Source organism: Branchiostoma lanceolatum, chromosome 15 (genome assembly GCF_035083965.1).
Source record: "Branchiostoma lanceolatum isolate klBraLanc5 chromosome 15, klBraLanc5.hap2, whole genome shotgun sequence".
Classification (NCBI taxonomy): domain Eukaryota; kingdom Metazoa; phylum Chordata; class Leptocardii; order Amphioxiformes; family Branchiostomatidae; genus Branchiostoma; species Branchiostoma lanceolatum.
This window is the reverse complement of record NC_089736.1, coordinates 10,035,227-10,056,243: the sequence shown is the minus strand read 5'-3', so window position 1 is coordinate 10,056,243 and position 21,017 is coordinate 10,035,227. Positions and strand designations below refer to the sequence as shown.

The following is a 21,017-nucleotide window of genomic DNA, read 5'->3' as shown; positions in this document are numbered from 1 at the left end:
GGATTTGCGATTTTCAACATATCGATGACAGGCTCTAATGCTGGGGAGATCCAAGGGCGGCAAATACGATCTACTCAGCATTAGAAGTATATATGTTACCCCGATATGTTGAAATCAGCGCTCCAAAAATAAAGGACATGTCCAGACACTGCTGCAGTACCAAGGTCCGCTACCAGGAGGCCCAAAGTCGACCTACTTGACCATAAAATTCACTACACCTACCCACAAACCAAGTATCATTGCAATCACTCAAACCGGTCTTGAGATATTGCACCGGGACCGCACGCACGCACAGAAGCAAACTATATCTCCATCGCCATGGAGGTGTTAAACGCTAATCGTCCTAAAAGTCTGCGGAGGAGGCTACAGGGGTGCCGGGTCGGGATCAGTCGCAGCGCGTGACGCTATGAGAAGGTGCATTTGGCGGGGGGCGCCGCACCTGACCACATAGTAGGGCGTTTTCTCCTCCATTCTAGACGTGGTGCGCATACGCGAAGCGACTTCTACTTAGAGACAAGCTTCGCGACAGGAGAGCATGCAGAGCCCCAGTCGCCGCAGGGGCAGGACCTCACCGTCACCGAGCAGGCGCGCAGTCGTCGGCGGGCAGCAGGCGCGATGAGGCCGCTGGATCTTCTACTGATCATCGGTCTACTCGCTTGGGAACTAGCTGTAGCAGACACCAGTTCCAGGGACAGCATTTACGAGGTCAGTATAAGGCTAAATCTGAAAGGCCAGCTAGATGTCAATGCCTTATTGCGAGAGACATGTCCTAAAACATAACCCCCATATGAGATGATTTCTCAAACAGTTGGAAACGTCCAAGAATGAGGACAACTCTGGTAACATCGTCAATCATACCCATTATGGGTGTATTAATTTTGCCAATAAAACTTTTACATGCTAGGCATAACTATTTCGAAGTCATGCGTTCTTTTAGGCACAAAAGTGTGCTCACTAGATCTAAGCAGAGAACGCGAGCGAGAACTGGACAGGCTAGCAGGACGTTCTTATGCATTGAAGAGAGTGGGTGGAACTGCTACTTTAGTACTTACTTGAAGCGGCGTTAAAATGACATTCTAGGGCAACATGGCCGCCAATTAAACGTATCAGAATGATTAGGGCCTCGTTCATAGGCGTAAGAACTTTTAGCAAGTAGCTGTTAAAGGCCCAGGGATAGAGTGGTAAGTTTGACCAACCATTAAACAATGATTTAAACTTATTCTGGACTATACACCGCACCGCAAGAGGGTATTATTTACTGACATGAAGGCATGCCTAAGATTCTAAGTCAACATTCTAAAACAGTGTCGCTTCAGCGTTCAATATGTGTAGATGCCACCGGTAAAATGAAGCACAAAACAACAACAAATAGATTTTGGGTGTTAATTTTCGTACACACAAAGACGGAATCGTACGGTTGCGTAAGCAAACTGTGACAAGTGGTCTTCAACGACTATTGAAACAACTTGACTCTTAATTTGTGACCATGACGATACTTAACTAGCTGTTACAATAGACGTCCTTAAAACAGTTCCATAGTCGAAACGTTCGGATTCTTTGTATCTCAAGCACAGTGAATTGGTTTTTCGAACAACTATGCTTTGTTTTCGCTAAGTGAGTGTCTGTATGTACTCATAACCTTACCCGTTGTTCTGGGCGTATTTCAAGCTTACTATGTTGACAGGGGTCTTACGGAAAGTGCGATGAACACAGTCCACTTGACTGTAACCTGCTTATAATGTAAACTTGTCTGTGTCTATGCGATAACGTCATGTCTGTAGTATATGTTAAAATCACATGGGGTACAGTTAAAACCTAACACAAAGTACATATGATTTAGATTTCTTTATTTTACTTAAAACCCGGTGAACCAGAAATCTCGTCCCGTCATTGACGAAAGGTGGCTAGATGGTACCTGAAACGCCTTCCAAAAAGTGTATCCAGTTGCTTGAGTAATTGTTACGTTGAGTAGGTTAACGATTCTATGCATAATTCTAAAACATCAGTATTGGTACGATATAACTTAAAGTCTACTGCTAGAGTTTACGGTTCACAGTACATCAGATTCCGTATTTTCAAATTAAGGGACACGGGAAATGATATAATCGTGTCAGCTATTCGTTCTCTATGCAGTCCACATTATATCCATGCAGGTTTCCTGATATAGAATATCACGGACCATAGAATGATTAGAAAACTTGACAGATGATGACTGACATAAATCAGCATGACCTTTGGCCTTATATAGTGTACCCCGGATGGACACATGTGGTGTTAGCCATCTTTGGATCAAAGCAGAGAAAGTTTGCGGTAAGTGTCTGCTTCTGTTAGAATCTGTTTTATACCTTGCACTTGTTGTCATACCTTGCGCTTGTTGGCGTAACGTTTTAGCATCGTTGGGCGTAACGGTTAGGGTGTTTGGCCCAGATCCCAGGGGTCCTGTGTTCGACTCCCCTGACATGCCACCGATATCGTGCCCATGGGAAAGGCACTTGACACAACTGTTGTCACTCCACTCAGGTGTAAAAATGAGTACCTGGCTACGGTTGGGACGGTAAAAGGCAGTAGAAGGAGAGGGTTGGCCTCCACCTTCCAATACCGTGCCCTAGAGACAGTGGATAACAACCCACTTCCCCTACGGCCTCAAAAGGGCTTTGGGACTACCTTGACTGGTGCTGGCTTAAGAAGTAATATCATAATCTGCAAGCAAATTTTAGGTAGAAAGCGTTAAGTCTATTTATTATTAATTACTCCAGTGTATGTTTGTTTTTATTTGCACATGTGATTGCCTTGGTGTAGCCGTGGTCTAAAGCACTTATTGAAACGTCCCTAGTGTTTTCGGTAGTACCTCTTGAACTTTAAAGCCACTTCCTATTCTAAACTCGGTTGTTTTTGTTTCAAAGATGTGTGTCAATGACGGAACACGTTTGAGCCAGCCACGGTGCCTACAGTATTTTATCCTGCCTGCTGCCTACGTGCTCAGGCCAGAAACTGTAGTTAAACTGTAGTTAAACTGAAACTACTGAAACAGTAGTTTTATCGTCCTATGAAAATCAATGTTAGTAGTATGTTTCGTAAATCATCAAACTTGTGCTAAATAAAGGTGTTCTGTCCATTACGATTAGATAAAACACTTCAGAAAAATGACAAGGATGCACATAAGACTATTTCCGTACAAATTATTTGGAGTTTTACATTAGCTGATAAATGTATGTGTTTATTTGTTTGTTTTCTAAACAATATGATTGATACCCGGGTACCCAAACTAGCAAATAAGCATAACTGTTTTTTTCTGTGTTATTTAGAACCTTAAAATGTGAAACTTTCAATCCTTTTTGGCACGGTGTGACGTTTATTTCATCTACGATAAAAATTTAACGCCCTCGACGAAATGCTATATTTCTAGGCATTCAAATTAAAAAGACTGCACAGGGTATCAAAATAACTCTAGCCGCGCTCATTAAATATTAGCAAGCATATACATTTTGTTTCTATTGGCGATCACATGTTCATAATGACGCCCGGGCCTACACACATATTCAAACAATTACGCTATAAGTATTCTCTTTAAAGTGTATCGAAGCCTTCATAATCGATTGACTCTCGTACAAACGGCGACATTGGGCCAGCTTGTACTTATTTCTCCGTGCCCCACGATGTTCCAGAGTTCCCTGTCTCCGGTGTGGGACGTGTAGCTATAGCCTCCTCCAGACCTTCTTATGGTCGTAGATCTAGAATTCATCGAAAAAAAGGAATATTTGGCCAGTAGAATCAGTCCACGGTAAGGTATATATCTCCCCCGCGGAGCTTGCAAATGAAACCCTATAGTGGCCAAACGTCCCTCGCAACTATTCCGCTATAGCTGGCGTACCCAGTCTGGTAGAGACTAGTGTATCTATGTGACTGAGTGCTGCCAAACCTAAGAAAGCCCCGTCACAACAATGTGTGCACACACCCCGAGCCAGGGATAACATTCCGGCCCGCCAGTCGGCGTCATAGGTAACTAATAGCGCTGCGGATTCCTCACATTGTTGAGGAGTCTATTGAAAAATACCAACCCGTCCTGCCTTCTGACTTCAACAAGAAATGTAGGCCATGTTGTTGTTGTATCCTACGTTTGTTGAGACACGGTGTAAACATTGTATTCTAGATTGAAATATATTATTTCAATTCTTCTTGAAAATTTGTGTGGCCCAAGGGCCCAAGAAACAGAGATGGGCGCCGTCCTAGTCACCATATGCATGGTGTGGGAAAGGACTTTTGCTAACTTTTAAACATATTTCTAAATGATACGTACTAATCATATCACAGTTAAAAAATCAACAAAGCAGAAAGACTGACTTGACGGATTACTGTATAAATCCAGAGTGGAATTGTACATGCCACTCTAATCAAAGGTACAAGGAAAGATTTTTGTTTCTCCTCCTTTCAAAATGAGACGAGGTCACGGTGCGCATGCGCCGATTTCAGTTTACCGTTAAATTCCGGCTTCAGCTTTATGTGATGACACTGCGACAGTCCCGTCAGACACCGCGGCTTCGGTGTCAATCAGACTTTTGGACTGTATCATCTTTTCTTATGGACAGTTTGCCGAACTGTCATTGTTTCGTGTGTTTTATTCTAGTTGGACATATCATAATCTGAAACTCTATCTTGTTAGAGGCACAGATAAACAACAACAACCATATTCCGTGTACCTGACAGTGAGATACTATTTCTTTTGATTTCAAGTGTAAAGTCACTATGTTGGTGTCACATACATTTATGATGTTTAGCACGGTGTTTACAAGACGTCATCAATATGCAATGCATGCCATCTTGAAAGTTTGCTTGTAATCAGAAAGTATTGTATTTTAATGACATAAGTGATATAAGCACTTTAATTCATAGATAGAGGCATATAAGATGACAGGTGTATTGTGTTTCAATGGCAACTTTCTCTGAGAAGTCATCCCCTTTCCCTCCCCCAAACTACAAATAAACACTTTGCGTTCTTCACGACTTGACACTTTGTGGACACATACTTGTGGAGAGGGAGTACTTGATCCGAGCTGGCACGAGTCCATCAGCTGAAATATTTGGACAGATTTTAGAGAAGTGAGACAGTGCCCCTCCCTCCAACTGTGTTAAACAAACACTGGCTTCATTTCCGATTGTAAGTTTATTTTCATTTTGCCAGTTTGGCTCCAATTGCTCAGGCTGTGACTATGAAAGTGTCGATCGTACTTAACACTTGACTCTAATTTGTAGAAGTCTGAATCCAGATTTATTTTTCTTAATACGAAATAATTAGGAATGGGTGCGATATATGTGATATTACTTCATCGTATAGTATCATCATACGATAAAATTTAAAAGCAATGTCGAATAAAATCGAAGGACCCTTGCATTGGAGTAACTGACGCTGGTCAAAACAAGCATATTTGAGCACCCGCCTGTGTCTGTTAGGTAAAGACGGAAATCCGCAGGTAAACAGAGTACGACAGGTGTGGTAGTAATAGAATGTACATGCACGAGCTACGTATACTAGTGTACACTCCTGTCAATTCTTATCCTAATTTTGTTGACAGTTCTAACTAAAATGTCTTAGAATTTTTCCAAAATACGGGCTGCCCTCCTTCGTGGCTTAGAAGAACATCCACACAAAATCTTGTCTTAGAACACAAACCAAATATCGAACGATTTGTTTACAGGACTTGAGCTAGGGTTAATAGCAACTCAAATGTACTCTTTGCAGACACACTGAGACCGAGTATTTATTAGATCTGACGCTAAGAAAATAAGTAAGGATTTAATGAGCACAAAATCACCAAACACTTCGGTAAAATGATAACTTAAGTGTCACGAAGTTAAGAGACTCCTTGGGGAGTAGTGATATTTCAGATGACTCGCAGACTAAGATGATAAACCTCAAAGTCAAGTTCAAAGATTGTTCCTAATGTTAACTAGCATTTTACTACATGTACTAATTTGTTGAAAACGTATATCTGATCTAACTGTAAAGAATGTGCGCCCGAATGTCAATCAATCAATCAATCAATCAATCAATCATCAAACTTTATTGCGCAACAAATGTAACAGGTACAATGTATGGCAATGTCTTAAGCAATGCTAAATATCAAGACATGTATGTGCCAGTATCCTTAATCTAACAAGATACGTACGCGTGTGGATGCTATCTTTCAAAATGGGTGGTTTCCAAAATTGAACTTGAGACGGATTCTTATAGCTTGATGGTTTCGTTTAGCTGCGATCTGTAAATCTTCCATATAGTATTTCTGTCACGCGAGAGCCAACCTCTTCGGAATTAGTCATGGTCCATGTATGACACAGAACCGTATGGAAGCCATTTGTCACTTTAAGGATTGTGCCAATCTGCGAAACCCGGACTTGTAAGGATCAGGAGATCTTGCGTTTGCCTTGGCTCGGTAGATACTAACTCAGGAGGATCCCTTCCCTGTGGGTCGCTTTACTCGTAAATCTAAATGACAGCCACGTGTATAGGTTTGCACGTTTGGTCCAATGCCAGTGTACTTAATTCTCAAGATGGCGTTATGAAATAAGAATGAAAAACTCCTCTAGTATATGACGTTATGCATATCTTTATGGTGTAATATCACTTGATTTATCATAGTCTACAGAATGCTGTGACAATGTGCTATCTTTTGCAGAAAAACACCCGTAAAGTACAAAATTGTAAAATCTAGTTAAAAACACAGTGAAAATCCTCCGCACACCTTTCGGTGTATAGGGAAGCACCCATCTTCGTTTCCGTAGCCCTTGGGCCACACAGTTGTGCAAGCACTACAGCAGGGTACTAGTTTACTTTTAGATTCTGAAATTAGACCCTAGACAGTAAATGATAACTTCTGGTCAAAGCATAATCTATTCCATAATGACAATTGTAGAAAATATTTAGTATTGCTGTGCATTTGGCTCTGTGACACAAAATGAAAAGTGGGCATGGCCAGACGGTTTTGGAAAGGCGATACCTCAGAGTTTTAAAAGTGGGTGGTCTCCGGATCTCCAAAACTGTCACCGTGAAAGAGACGATGCCCCTTTCCCTAAGTGATATCATATTAAGTTTAACTCCTAAAGGATCGACCTGCATTTGAACTTAACTATAAACATGTTCTCACGTATCAGGGTCAACGTCCTGAGCCAAGCGCCAAATTTTTGCTCAGATTTAAAGCTTATGTGGAGAATATTTGTCTCTCTTTTATGTGTGCAAAATGTCAAGCAAAAGTAACGGTTCAGTTAGATGTGCAAACGGGTCGTTCATATCACCAGCTGCTACATCTATAATCCTATAAGTGCGGTTGTACCGGCCATATAGACAAAGATACAGATGTAGGTTTATCAGATACAGATGCAGAATTCGGTATAGTCCATGGGCCAGGTCCCTCAAAATAGCCATTTGGTACCAAACAGAGGGCCAAAGGGTGACTTACTTTTTTGAAAAGGTTAATTCCTCTACTTTATAATTATGCATGATAACAATGTCAAATGTCCAGCTTTTTAGGAATTATCACGTGATATGGTGACGTCATTAAAATGGACCTCGATTTTTGGGACTTAATTCAGAGGACTGGGACAAAATATCAAACATCAATAATCTTCGGTGAATATCGGTTTGTAGGCAAAAGATACCACAGGAATCACGAAATAGCATGTTTTTGGTTGATATCTTAACTCTATAAGAAGCTATGAGTCTTTGAAGTCCATTTTTTGGGGTAATTTTGTGTAAAAAAATGTATTGTTTACTTTCCAAAATCAGGCATTTATTTGGACCACCTATGGGGTCTTGTGTAATACATTATGTTGATAGGCCATATCTTTTTCTGCATTTTGGGCTTTGAACCAACAAAATCCGTCAAAAATATCAGGAGTTATAAGGGTTTTAAGAATTACACCCAACGGCCATGGTATCGAATCGCCGCAAATATCGCAATGCATCATGGGTAATTTTAAGAGGGTCTGTCTGTAATTATACCTTGTAGCAAAGGACAAAATGTCGATTTTTTAAAAAATTTTGGGTGGTGGTAAGGCCTTGGTCCAATTGTAGAAATATGGGTAAGTTTTGGGTTAACTGGTGGTCACCGGTTGCCATGGAAACGGTCACTTTTTAAAAGACGGCGGATTTCTATCCGCAAAGGCTCAATCTCGTCCAGAATAAACCATCTTTAGCCTACAGAAACGCCACCTAAGGCCACAGCAAGTAAATTTTATGGATGACATCCTCCGCAGACTCCAAAATTAATGAGATAGGGCGAAAAAAACAAAAGGCGGGCCCCCCAAAAAAAGATTCCTATATTTTCACATTTTTAGATCATAAGTCTTGTTAAACAAGAATTGAGGCGACGAAATATGATATCATGACCAACAGGTCTTTTATTCCTGTATTCAACCAATGAGGTTTCATATATAATATAAAACCTCCTTGATTCAACAGTAAACATGTCCTTGCAGATGTGTATACATCTCAATAGACAGTACAACAAATGCAGAAAAGAGCTTATTGTACCATCATCTGAACCAACAATGGGTATTCATATGCGATGAATCACCTTGTATATACAAATCAAGTAACTGGACCCCCCATTAATTTTCATGAATTTTCATGAACGTTCATGAATTTTCATGAATTTTCATGAAATTTTCATGAATTTTCATGAATTTTCATTAATTTTCCTGAATTTTCATGAACTTTCATGAACGTTCATGAATTTTCATGAACATTCATGAATTTTCATGAATTTTCATGAATTTTCATGAATTTTCATGAACGTTCATGAATTTTCATGAATTTTCATGAATTTTCATGAATTTTCATGAATTTTCATGAACGTTCATGAACTTTCATGAATTTTCATGAATTTTCATGAATTTTCATGAATTTTCATGAATTTTCATGAATTTTCATGAATTTTCATGAATTTTCATGAATTTTCATGAATTATCATGAACGTTCATGAACGTTCATGAACGTTCATGAATTTTCATGAATTTTCATGAATTTTCATGAACATTCATGAATTTTCATGAATTTTCATGAATTTTCATGAATTTTCATGAATTTTCATGAATTTTCATGAATTTTCATGAATTTTCATGAATTATCATGAACGTTCATGAACGTTCATACGTTCATGAACGTTCATGAATTTTCATGAATTTTCATGAATTTTCATGAACATTCATGACTTTTCATGAATTTTCATGAATTTTCATGAATTTTCATGAATTTTCATGAACGTTCATGAACTTTCATGAACTTTCATGAACTTTCATGAACTTTCATGAATTTTCATGAATTTTCATGAATTTTCATGAATTTTCATGAATTTTCATGAACGTTCATGAACTTTCATGAACTTTCATGAATTTTCATGAATTTTCATGAATTTTCATGAATTTTCATGAATTTTCATGAATTTTCATGAATTTTCATGAATTTTCATGAATTTTCATGAATTTTCATGAATTTTCATGAACATTCATGAATTTTCATGAATTTTCATGAATTTTCATGAATTTTCATGAATTTTCATGAACGTTCATGAATTTTCATGAATTTTCATGAATTTTCATGAATTTTCATGAATTTTCATGAATTTTCATGAATTTTCATGAATTTCATAATTTTTCATGAATTTTCATGAATTTTCATGAATTTTCATGAACATTCATGAATTTTCATGAATTTTCATGAATTTTCTTGAACTTTCATGAACGTTCATGAATTCTCATGAATTTTCATGAATTTTCATGAATTTTCATGAATTTTCATAATATTTCATAAATTTTCATGAATTTTCATAAATTTTCATGAATTTTCATGAATTTTCATGAAAATTCATGAACGTTCATGAAAATTCATGAAAATTCATGAAAATTCATGAAAATTCATGAAAATTCATGAAAATTCATGAAAATTCATGAACATTCATGAAAAATTATGAAAATTCATGAAAATTCATGAACATTCATGAAAAATTATGAAAATTCATGAAAATTCATGAAAATTCATGGAAATTCATGAAAGTTCAAGAAAACTCAAGAAAATTCATGAAAATTCATGAAAATTCATAAATGTTCATGAATGTTCATGAATATTCATGAAAATTTATGAAATATTATGAAAATTTATGAAAATTCATGAAAATTCATGAAAATTCATGAAAATTGAAGAAAATTCATGAACGTTCATGAAAGTTCAAGAAAATTCATGAAAATTCATGAAAATTCATGAATGTTCATGAAAATTCATGAAAATTCATGAAAAATTATGAAATTCATGAAAATTCATGAAAATTCATGAAAATTCATGAAAATTCATGAAAAATCATGAAAATTCATGAAAATTCATGAAAATTCATGAAAATTCATGAACGTTCATGAAAATTTATGAAAATTCATGAAAATTCATGAAAATTCATGAAAATTCATGAATGTTCATGAAAATTCATGAAAATTCATGAAAATTAATGAACGTTCATGAAAATTCATGAAAATTCATGAAAATTAATGAACGTTCATGAAAGTTCATGAAAATTCATGAAAATTCATGAATGTTCATGAATATTCATCAAAAATTATGAAAAATTATGAAAATTCATGAAAATTCATGAAAATTCATGAAAATTCATGAAAATTCATGAAAATTCATGAAAATTCATGAAAATTCATGAAAAATTCATGAAAATTCATAAAAATTCACGAAAATTCATGAACGTTCATGAAAGTTCATGAAAATTCATGAACGTTCATGAACGTTCATGAAAATTCATGAAAATTCATAAAAATTCATGAAAATTCATAAATGTTCATGAACGTTCATGAAATTTTCATGAATATCTATGAATTTTCATGAAAATTCATGAAAATTCATGAAAATTCATGAACGTTCATGAAAATTTATGAAAATTTATGAACGTTCATGAATTTTTATGAAATTTTCATGAATTCATGAATATTCATGAATTTTCATGAAATTTTCATGAATTTTTATGAAAATTCATAAAAATTCATGAAAATTCATGAAAATTCATGAAAACTCATGAAAAATTCATGAAAATTCATGAAAATTCATGAAAATTCATGAACGTTCATGAACGTTCATGAAAGTTCATGAAAATTCATGAACGTTCATGAAAATTCATGAAAATTCATGAAAATTCATGAAAATTCATGAAAATTCATAAATGTTCATGAACGTTCATGAAATTTTCATGAATATCTGAATTTTCATGAAAATTCATGAAAATTCATGAAAATTCATGAACGTTCATGAAAATTCATGAAAATTTATGAACGTTCATGAATTTTCATGAAATTTTCATGAAATTTTCATGAATTTTCATGAACGTTCATGAATTTTCATGAATTTTCATGAACGTTCATGAATTTTCATGAGTTTTCATGAATTTTCATGAAATTTCATAGATAATATTTATGAATTTAGTTATTGTTAAGATAAAGATGTTAAGTAAATGTTACAGGCATTTAGAATATATGTTGATTAGGTGGCGTTTCTCTAGGAGAAAGATTGTGTATTCTGGACGAGATTGAGCCTTTGCGGATAGAAATTCGTCATTTTAAAAAAAAATGACCGTTTCGATGGCAACCGGTGACCACCAGTTAACCCAAAACTTACCCATATTTCTACAATTTCTTACCACCACCCAAAATTTTTTAAAAATCGACATTTTGTCCTTTGCTACAAAGTATAATTACAGATAGACCCTCTTAAAATTACCCATGATGCATTGCGATATTTGCGGCGATTTGATACCATGGCCGTTGGGTGTAATTCCTAAAATCCTTATAACTCCTGATATTTTTGACGGATCTTGTTGGTTCAAAGCCCAAAATGCAGAAAATGATATGGCCTATTAACATAATGTATTACACAAGACCCGATAGGTGGTCCAAATAAATGCCTGATTTTGGAAAGTAAACAATACATTTTTTACACAAAATTACCCAAAAAAATGGACTTCAAAGACTCATAGCTTCTTATAGAGTTAAGATATCAACCAAAAACATGCTATTTCGTGATTCCTGTGGTATCTTTTGCCTACAAACCGATTTTCACCGAAGATTATTGATGTTTGATATTTTGTCCCAGTCCTCTGAATTAAGTCCCAAAAATCGAGGTCCATTTTAATGACGTCACCATATCACGTGATAATTCCTAAAAAGCTGGACATTTGACATTGTTATCATGCATAATCATAAAGTAGAGGAATTAACCTTTTCAAAAAAGTAAGTCACCCTTTGTCCCTCTGTTTGGTACCAAAAACCTGCTTGGCCCATGGACTAGTAAGGTTAACTAACAACCCCCCCTCCCCCTATTAAAGTACGCCTGCAAGTGAGAACCTATGGTTTCCAAACTCCACCGGCAAACATTCTCCCTACAGACAGCGTAGTCAGTTTGTCAGAGACTATAGCTGACCTGACGTCCCCTTACTAATTCGACAATTTGTCTTCGGTACATTTTTGGCACCAATCGCCGTGCCGAATTCCTCTTCTCAACCCCGTTGCCCGCTATCCTTATAACGACAACCATGTTGGAAATGTGACCGGAACCAATGTCAAATCTGTCGATGGTTCACTTGACCTTGAAATAGTATGGTCATTCTATACATGCCGTGTAACTAGTGCCAAACTGACAAAATCTAAGAAAGTCCTTACCAAGGCAAAACAGATCAGCCGACTTCAGTATTCAGTATATGTACGGAGGTTCTTTCCTCCTTGGTTTATGTGCAAAGCTACCGTCTAATATGGGTATGAATAAAGTCAAAATCATAAAGGTAGCCATCTCTATATCATGGGGAAACAGAATTTGTGAACTTTTGTGCCAGACATTTCAGCTACGACCTACTGTATTACAGTGAAGTGTATTACAGTGAAGTGTAGACAATGTCCGAGTTCGGCATTTATGAACAAGTGATGCGTTTGTATAATCAGGATCAGGTCCAGTGACCTCTTTGACCCAGGGGTCAAAGGTGTGTCCAAAGTTTTCAACTCGGGAAAGGGCGGATAATTTTTTTCAGAAATTAGTTTCAAATGTCCGGTTTAGGCTAGTGTCTTTATTAGGACGCTATGGTTTGGTGCGGTGAAGTCTTGGAAGGTGAGTTTAGTGCTAGTTCTTTCTTATATCTTGTCATTATTTCCCATTTAATTATATAACGTTAGATAAATTCACTGACGTCTGACGACTGCTCTTTGCAAAAAAAATGTGGTGCCCCCCTCCCCACGTAGCTCACACACTACGCATTCACTCCGAATAGTTTCAAAGGTTAAGATTCCGATTTTTTCAACTGAGATTTGCATCTAGACATGTGTTATATTCTGCTATTCTGTAGGAAATGACCTAATGTGTATCTTTTTAGTCACCAAACATTTGGCGCGCTTTACATTGTGGGTCAAAGGTTATGGCGTCATTAGCGCCTGATACATCTATAGTGTAGCAAACTATCCTTTCCGTAGTGTGTCAGATTGCACCAAATCGTTATGAAGTTGAGGGCAGTCTCTGGCTTTATCAGATGCAAGTGTATTCTGATTTTGACGCAAAGTACGTATACATGATGAATACATAAAAACACAAGGAATATTTGCAATAGAACAGTGAATAAACAATGTCTGTACATCAGTCTGGATGTTTGTAAATTTGTAATCACTTTATCATCCTCTCTCCTCATAGGTGACAGAATGGAATAGTCCAAATGAGATAGGAGAGAACCAAACAAACACCACATCATGGATGGACACAGGGTAAGTACTAACGTTTTGCTTACATACTAAGGTTTAATAATAGTTGTACAGGCTAGTCATATGATTAGAGAGGTTCAACATTAATTGCCCTACAGTCATTCTTCATAGCAGTGCTGGCCATGGAATAAATATGCAGAACATTATGGGGGTGTGACTTACTAGTGTGCTATTCTAGACATGTAATAGATCAAATAAAGTACAACAAATGTTATATTGCTTTTTCTGATACATGAATTTTAAGAATATTTTGCATACTAGTGTGCTTTCCCTATAGCCTACAAAAATATCTAGGTGCACTGGTGCACCCACAGTCAAAAATTAGGTGCACAGCTTTAATTTTGGGTGCACAAAAATGCACATGCACCCAGTATTTCGAGCCCTGACAAGCTTATATTTAGTAGACAGTGTTAGCGCACCCTATTACTCTTACAGGGGTGTCCATGTGGTATAGTGGTCTGTGCTTCTGTCACTTACCACATCTGGTTCAAATTACTTGGAACCAGAAGGCCCAAGTTCGTGCCCGGGTAGGACACCTATGGACAAGAAGCGCATTGAGTCATACCAAAGACTTCATAAAGATGGTACATTATACTTCTTGAAACAGTATGGAAGTTAAACACTGACTCCACTGCCAGTGGACTAGCCCCCTGCTGCAGTAATTGCACCACAGTGTGGCCCAGGGCTATGAAACAGAGATGGGCACCGCTCTATACACCTTATGGTGTGGGAGGATTTTAACTTAGAATCCTTCTCATGTTGTGTTCTTTTGTCCAGTCCTGTGGCAGGAGGTGCAGATGACAAAGAGAGTGATGATGACCTTGACAACCTGGTCTGTGGGTTTGATGACTCTGTCCTTGACGTCACCACCCACGACAGTAGTGGAAGAGTCAAGAGATACTCCTTATATGGTGAACAGTTTTTTTTCAATTTTGTTGCAGTTTGCTTCTTTTTGTGTAGGTTTGAACCTCGCTTGGGCACGGTGTGATGCAATATGTTCTTTCAGATGGGGACTGAAAGTTGTGTATGGGAGAGCTTTAGCACCATGCCTCTGCTCATACTTAAAAGAACCCAACACACTTATTGAGAAAAGTATTGGTGATCCAGTGTGCTTGACTGGAAACTCAAGGCGCTAAGTGTTACCGCATTGCACCAGGATCTATGGAAAATGCATTATTCTTCATCTCGGGCACTGTACTTTGTGTGCAACCTGCTTTGCGTTTAGCAATTTACATCTCTTTTTTGGCCTTGAGACATTTTCACCAACGTTAGCAAATAATTCTGTTATCACATTTTGCAGCGAATAAGTGGAAAAAGAAACATCTCTACTACCGCATCGAAAACTCTCCGCACAACAACGAGGCTGAGAAGTACCGCGTTCAAAACACCGTGGCACGTGCCATCAAGCTGTGGAGCGATGCCTCCCCGCTCACATTTTACGAGGCGAAAGACGGACAGAAAGCAGATTTCCTTGTTAAGTTTATCAAAGGGGATCACAACGACGGTTACCCTTTCGATGGTGAAGGTACAAAACGATGAATCTTTTTGTATTTCCTCCTTGCTTGTCCTAATACTAGTAATAGCTATCACTAATGAAATGGTAACAGTAAGGAAATGGGGAGACCATTGTTCAAAGCTCAAAACTCTAGATCTGGGTGCATGTGCACTTTGGTGCACCTAGATATTTTTGTAGGCTATACGGTAAAGGTTACGCTATAGTACACTGGTATACAGAATATTCTTGAAATCTAAATGCATTGTATCAGAAAAAGTCTTAACTTTTGCTGTTCTTTGTTTGAAAGTTAGATTTAGATTTACATATTGAAGTTCTGTTGAGAGGCAGTAAGGTTTGTAAATACATTTTGCTGACATCTTACTTTATTTTATGTTCATTTCATCACTTTTTAATCACTTCACGAGTGTTACAAGAATATTACTGTGCAATGCATCTATATATCTGTACGCATTTTGTCTTTCCAACAGGGGGCATCTATGCACATGCCTTCTTCCCCCAGGATGGGGACGTCCATTTTGACAACGACGAGGTCTGGGCTCTCAAACAGGAGAATAGTCCGAAGAAGGACCTTTTTATCATCGCAGCACATGAACTTGGACATAGCCTAGGTCTCGGACACTCGAAGGTAGACGGTGCGGTCATGAGGCCGAAGTACAGGGACATCATGAAACACAAGGACATCGAGAAACTGTCTTCTGACGACACGGCTGCTATACAGGCTGTTTATGGTAGGTATTGGTAGAAACTGTCATTTAGGTCATAAATACAAGGGGAGTCGATGACTGTGTGTCAGTTTGAGTAAGTGGGCGACTGAATGTGAGTGAGTGAGTGAGTGAGTGAGTGAGTGAGTGAGTGAGTGAGTGAGTGAGTGAGTGAGTGAGTGAGTGAGTGAGTGAGTGAGAGATTGAGTGAGTGAGTGAATGAGTGAGTAAATGTGTATGTGAGTCTTAGTGAAGGAATGAGAGTGAGTGAGTGAGTGAGTGAGTGAGTGAGTGAGTGAGTGAGTGAGTGAGTGAGTGAGTGAGTGAGTGAGTGAGTGAGTGAGTGAGTGAGTGAGTGAGTGAGTGAGTGAGTGGGTAGGTGGGTGGGTTGTTGGGTGGTTCGGTCAGTCAGTCAGTAAGTTGTTGAGTAACCTCTTCTGGCAATCTTCACAAAGCAACAACATTTTCATTATAACCAATGTATTTTTCATACCTACAAAATCAAAGGTGTTTTTGTATTAACTTTGCCTCTCCTGTCATGGATTCAGGCCCATGCCCTAAAGTGGAGTATTGGTTAAAAGACCTCCTGAAAAGAAGAACAAAACCAAGATCACCGACCAATAGAAGGCGACCCAGTACGTGTTCTGGACCTTTTGACGCCATGTTCATGGGTAAGTAGACTTTGTACCAGAGAATGTTCCCTTGCATTTGGAGGGTTGCTAGTTGAAACCCCGGCTGTATCATATTGAAGACTTTAGAAATAGTGCATATTGCTTCCTCTGTTTAGCACTCAGCATGTATGAGCATGGGTAAGAGTGTTGAACACACTTCACTTCCAGTGGCCTGGCCCAGGGTGGCCCACTGCTATAGTGGCCCTTTGTGGTCACAAATAGATATTTTTTCGGCCCATGGATACTGTCCCGCCACCATAGGATCTGCTTGGAGATTGCCTGTGTGGCCAAAGGGCTATAACACTGAGATAGGCACTGCCATATTCACAGAGAGGTTTGGGAAGGATTCTAATCAAATAATAATGGGTTTTATTATTATACTAGTATGTTGTACATCTATAGCTGTAATAATATAATGCCATAATGGCATAATGATTATGTATAGATACTATCACTACGAGACAAGAAGAAGGCGAACTAGAGTGGTATTAGAGTAGTTTAGAACCCAACTCTACCACTTCTACTTAGCCTGATATAGCATGAATGTGCAATAAGGTTCCAGGATAACATTTTGTTCTGCATGCTACATTGTTATTGGTCTTTAGGCTCTGACATGAGGACATACGTGATGAGAGGCCGGTACTACTGGAAGCTGAATGAAGAACAGATGATTGGCAGGCCGCAGCCGCTGCTCATCAAACATCGCTGGCCGGGCCTACCTGGGAACGTCAACGCTGCCGTCACGTCATATTACACAAAAAGGACATACTTCTTCAAAGGTAACCACATGATAGTATTCAGCATCATTCATTTGTTTATCTTACCAGGGAAAAATCACACTTAGGCCTGCAGCCTGTTTTTCAGGACATATAAAATACTCATAAACATACACACATTACATACTATTAGGTAGAATGACACATCGGTGACATTCACAAGTTAAAAGAAGCACCTGCTACTCTAGATCTCATTGCATATACTCACTCTGGTAGATACAGGGGGCACTATGGGTACCTCAAGGGGCAAACAACACCATTACCATGACAACCCATTTGCGGGGCATGAGTGCCGAGTTCAGTCTGTTCTATGTTGTCATGTTAATGATTTTATTTCCCCCCTGAGCTACCCATAGTGCCCTAGGAATGTCATGCAAAATGTACTTGTATGACTAAAAAGACAACAAAACACACAAAGTGTAAAAGATTCGATGAAATTTGTTGAGCGCTCTGTCAAATCGCTCGATAGTGAGGTCACCAACGTGCCACATTCCCGGCGAGATACCCGCTTTGCTGACTATTTTTCCTTCCTTTTCTTTCATAGGTGATCGGCTTTGGAGATACAACGACAATATCCTGGACAGCAATTTTCCTATCAAAATAAAAGGCACAGGTTTGCCAAAGAACCCGGATGCCGCTCTGGTCTGGGGGCCTAAAAACAGAATCGTCATCTTTAGGGGCAAAAAATTCTGGGTCTGGAACGAATTCACTAAAAGAGTGGACATGGGGTTCCCCAAGCTCATCCGCAAGTATTGGCATGGGGTGCCCAATCATCTAGACACCGCCTTGAGATGGAAAAACGGCATAACTTACTTCTTTAAGAGCGGCTACTATTGGAAATTCGAAGACGACTTGGAGAAAACAGCGAAATGTTACCCACGGCCTGTGGCGCTGTATTGGAGCAGTTGTGGCGGGACGTCACTGGAGAGATATGGGACGTGAGCAAAGGCCGCCATCTTGGATTTACTTGGCCTTTTGACCTTGAAGTTTGTTTTGGACATTGCGTTCCTTTCCAGAATCGCTAAGTGTGAAGGGTGTCGGCCACTGTGTAGAATGTCACAGTATACTGTTGAAGGTTGAAACCACAAAACTGACAGCATCATTCAAGGTTATGGCAAGTTTGATATGGCACAAGCTACTTTCACCAAGAAATTACTATTTTGTCATATTTCAATACACACATATTTAGAATGTATGGGTAGAGCTGAGCAAGAATGTTGTGAACTTTTCCTAAAATGGTACATGCTATAAATCAACTGTTTTCCTGGTAATACATGTTTCCAGACGTTTGTTTTCCATTTCTAATTTTTTTCGGAAATCATTGTTTCTGCAGCTATGTTATGTGCCATGTTGTGTATGCTATCAACTATACTGTACAGTGAAGATATAGGATTATTTCCATGTAGCTTCAATATATGAACTGGTATTATGAATTCATGGTGCTTTCCGCATTATCGGTGCTGCTGTGTCTGTTTTGTTTGATACATTTACAGATATATTTATGTCTTATGAAAATGAAAGAAACAGAAATGTAGAGTTGTATGGAAGCAACGTTCAATATTGAATGTGATGTTAAGGAGATAGTTGAACGTGCATTTCAAAGATGATGTGCTAGGTGGTGCTATGGAGTGGATGCTCACAATTGAGGGTAAGTTTTATTGTTTGCATTGAAATAGTCTTATCTTACAGCAAAGAAAATTTGACTGTTACATTTAGCACAACGTTAAGCATAGATTGTACGAACAAACAAGCTATTTCCTTCCAAATAAATGTCTTTATTGTGACGTGTTTTAGAGGGGGTATGGCCATTCAATGTCGTTTTATGTCTTAGTACACAGATATATAATTATATACTTTTTCTTAAGAGTTTGAGTTTTTCTCTCTCTCTGAGATATTGCTTTTTTTGGAACAGGGCATGAGAACCAAGTCAATCCCTTTGTCGACATGTTTTACCCATATCCTACCTGTGCTTGTGTAAATGCATTATCTTTTGAATGCCGTTAGTGACATCACAGGCCTCAAAATAAACTGTGGTTTCACAATGGCGGGTAAAAGTGTTTTCGCCACTTGACAACGAACAAAGCCTTCTCCCAATGTCTTACCATTTCTAAGCAGTTTGTTTTCATTCATTTTCTTAGATAACTTGATATCTGCCTTGACCTTGCCTATCTTGGTACAATTACACATTTGTCTGTTTATGAAATCGCTTGATTGATTAGCATGTGTCGTGCTAATGACTACTAAATTCATCAGCGTGACTAACATCTACGTGATTAACATTTTTGAGGTAAGAGTGTTTATTTTGTGTTGTTTCGGAGGATGGTTCGCCTTCTATAGCGTAACGGATTCCAGACATACTTCTACCTACTTTGTACAAGTGTCGTAATTACTTAAGCACATACCGAGAAGAGGGTTTGGAAACACCGTCTGAATAGGTACTGTGTGCATGTACAAATTGGTGCTATTGAATTTCAAGCCATTAGATTGACACGAAACACTCATGTGATAGTTGCGAACATTTGTCATAAATGGATGGTTCGAAAATGCAGTTTTAATCACTAAATGTGTTATTTGTGTCTTCCAATCAGATCTTTAGCCAGCCATTCGAGCCTAATTCGTATGATTTGTGTAGACGTATAATTGAACTATATAGACAAGCGCAGCATTCTATGATTACTACCACTTTAATCACATAGTTTAGGACACGTGCGTGGTAATGGCATAGTAAAGTAATACAAATCTGTCTAGACTTCGAATTTGAATGCAGTTTTAGAGAGAACAGTCTGCTTGGAGCTGTATATACTTTTGGAATCAATCGAAGAATACCGATCGCCTCTTTGAAATTTTACCAAAAGCTATAACCTCCCAGTCACCATTTAGTTTATTCTTTTCTTTAGAATAGACTGCCACCAGGTCAATTGTAGATAAAAAGGCTTCATGTCGGTTTGTAAGTCGTGGTTCTAAATCGTAGCCAGCCGTGGTTATATTTAGTAACCAACCATCCGTTTTATTGAGGAAAGTACTGTAAATATACAAAGAATTCCGGGTCTTTTCATGAAGACAAGAAAGGTAAGCCCCAGAAACACCAGTGTGTTTGCTTATACGTCCCGCAGCTGAAGGCTCAGTGCATGGGAATCGCTTTGGTGAAGATGTCGTCTGACTTACCTGTCAATCAATTAATGGGGTCCGTTGCGCATGCGGTGACATTATCAGTCCAGGAGGAGAAACCTGAAAAAACTTGGCCCGCAGCCCACTCTATACATAATTGGTCTAGTACTGTACCATAGAATGATAGCTTGACCTTGATATCTCTCGATCATTTTAGGTATAATGTACTATGGTCCAGATGGGACATCGTGGCTCTTTATGCAAATTTATGTAGATTTAAGCAAAATTGCACACAATTGAAGATACGTGTGGTATATTTTACCAACTGCTGTATTGGAAACTTATGTGGCATTATGAAATTCTATATTTTCTTGTAATTTAGAGAGTAGATTGGACTGCGTTTGTGAAAAGCGAGAGTAGAGATGGGAAGAAAGTCACGAACTCAGGAAAATTATTCAGGCTTCATGCA

General features: G+C 38.2%; 1 protein-coding gene across 1 annotated transcript; it reads left to right on the top strand.

Moving 5' to 3' along the window:
* The first annotated feature begins 384 nt into the window (after positions 1-384).
* Positions 385-19,731, top strand: LOC136449311 (matrix metalloproteinase-17-like). Its single transcript, XM_066449303.1, has 8 exons — positions 385-705; positions 13,709-13,779; positions 14,554-14,687; positions 15,077-15,301; positions 15,760-16,020; positions 16,542-16,664; positions 17,270-17,443; positions 17,985-19,731. Exons 1-8 carry the CDS (start codon positions 616-618, stop codon positions 18,380-18,382), a joined length of 1,476 nt encoding a protein of 491 aa, XP_066305400.1. The 5' UTR covers positions 385-615; the 3' UTR covers positions 18,383-19,731.
* Positions 19,732-21,017: the final 1,286 nt, after the last annotated feature.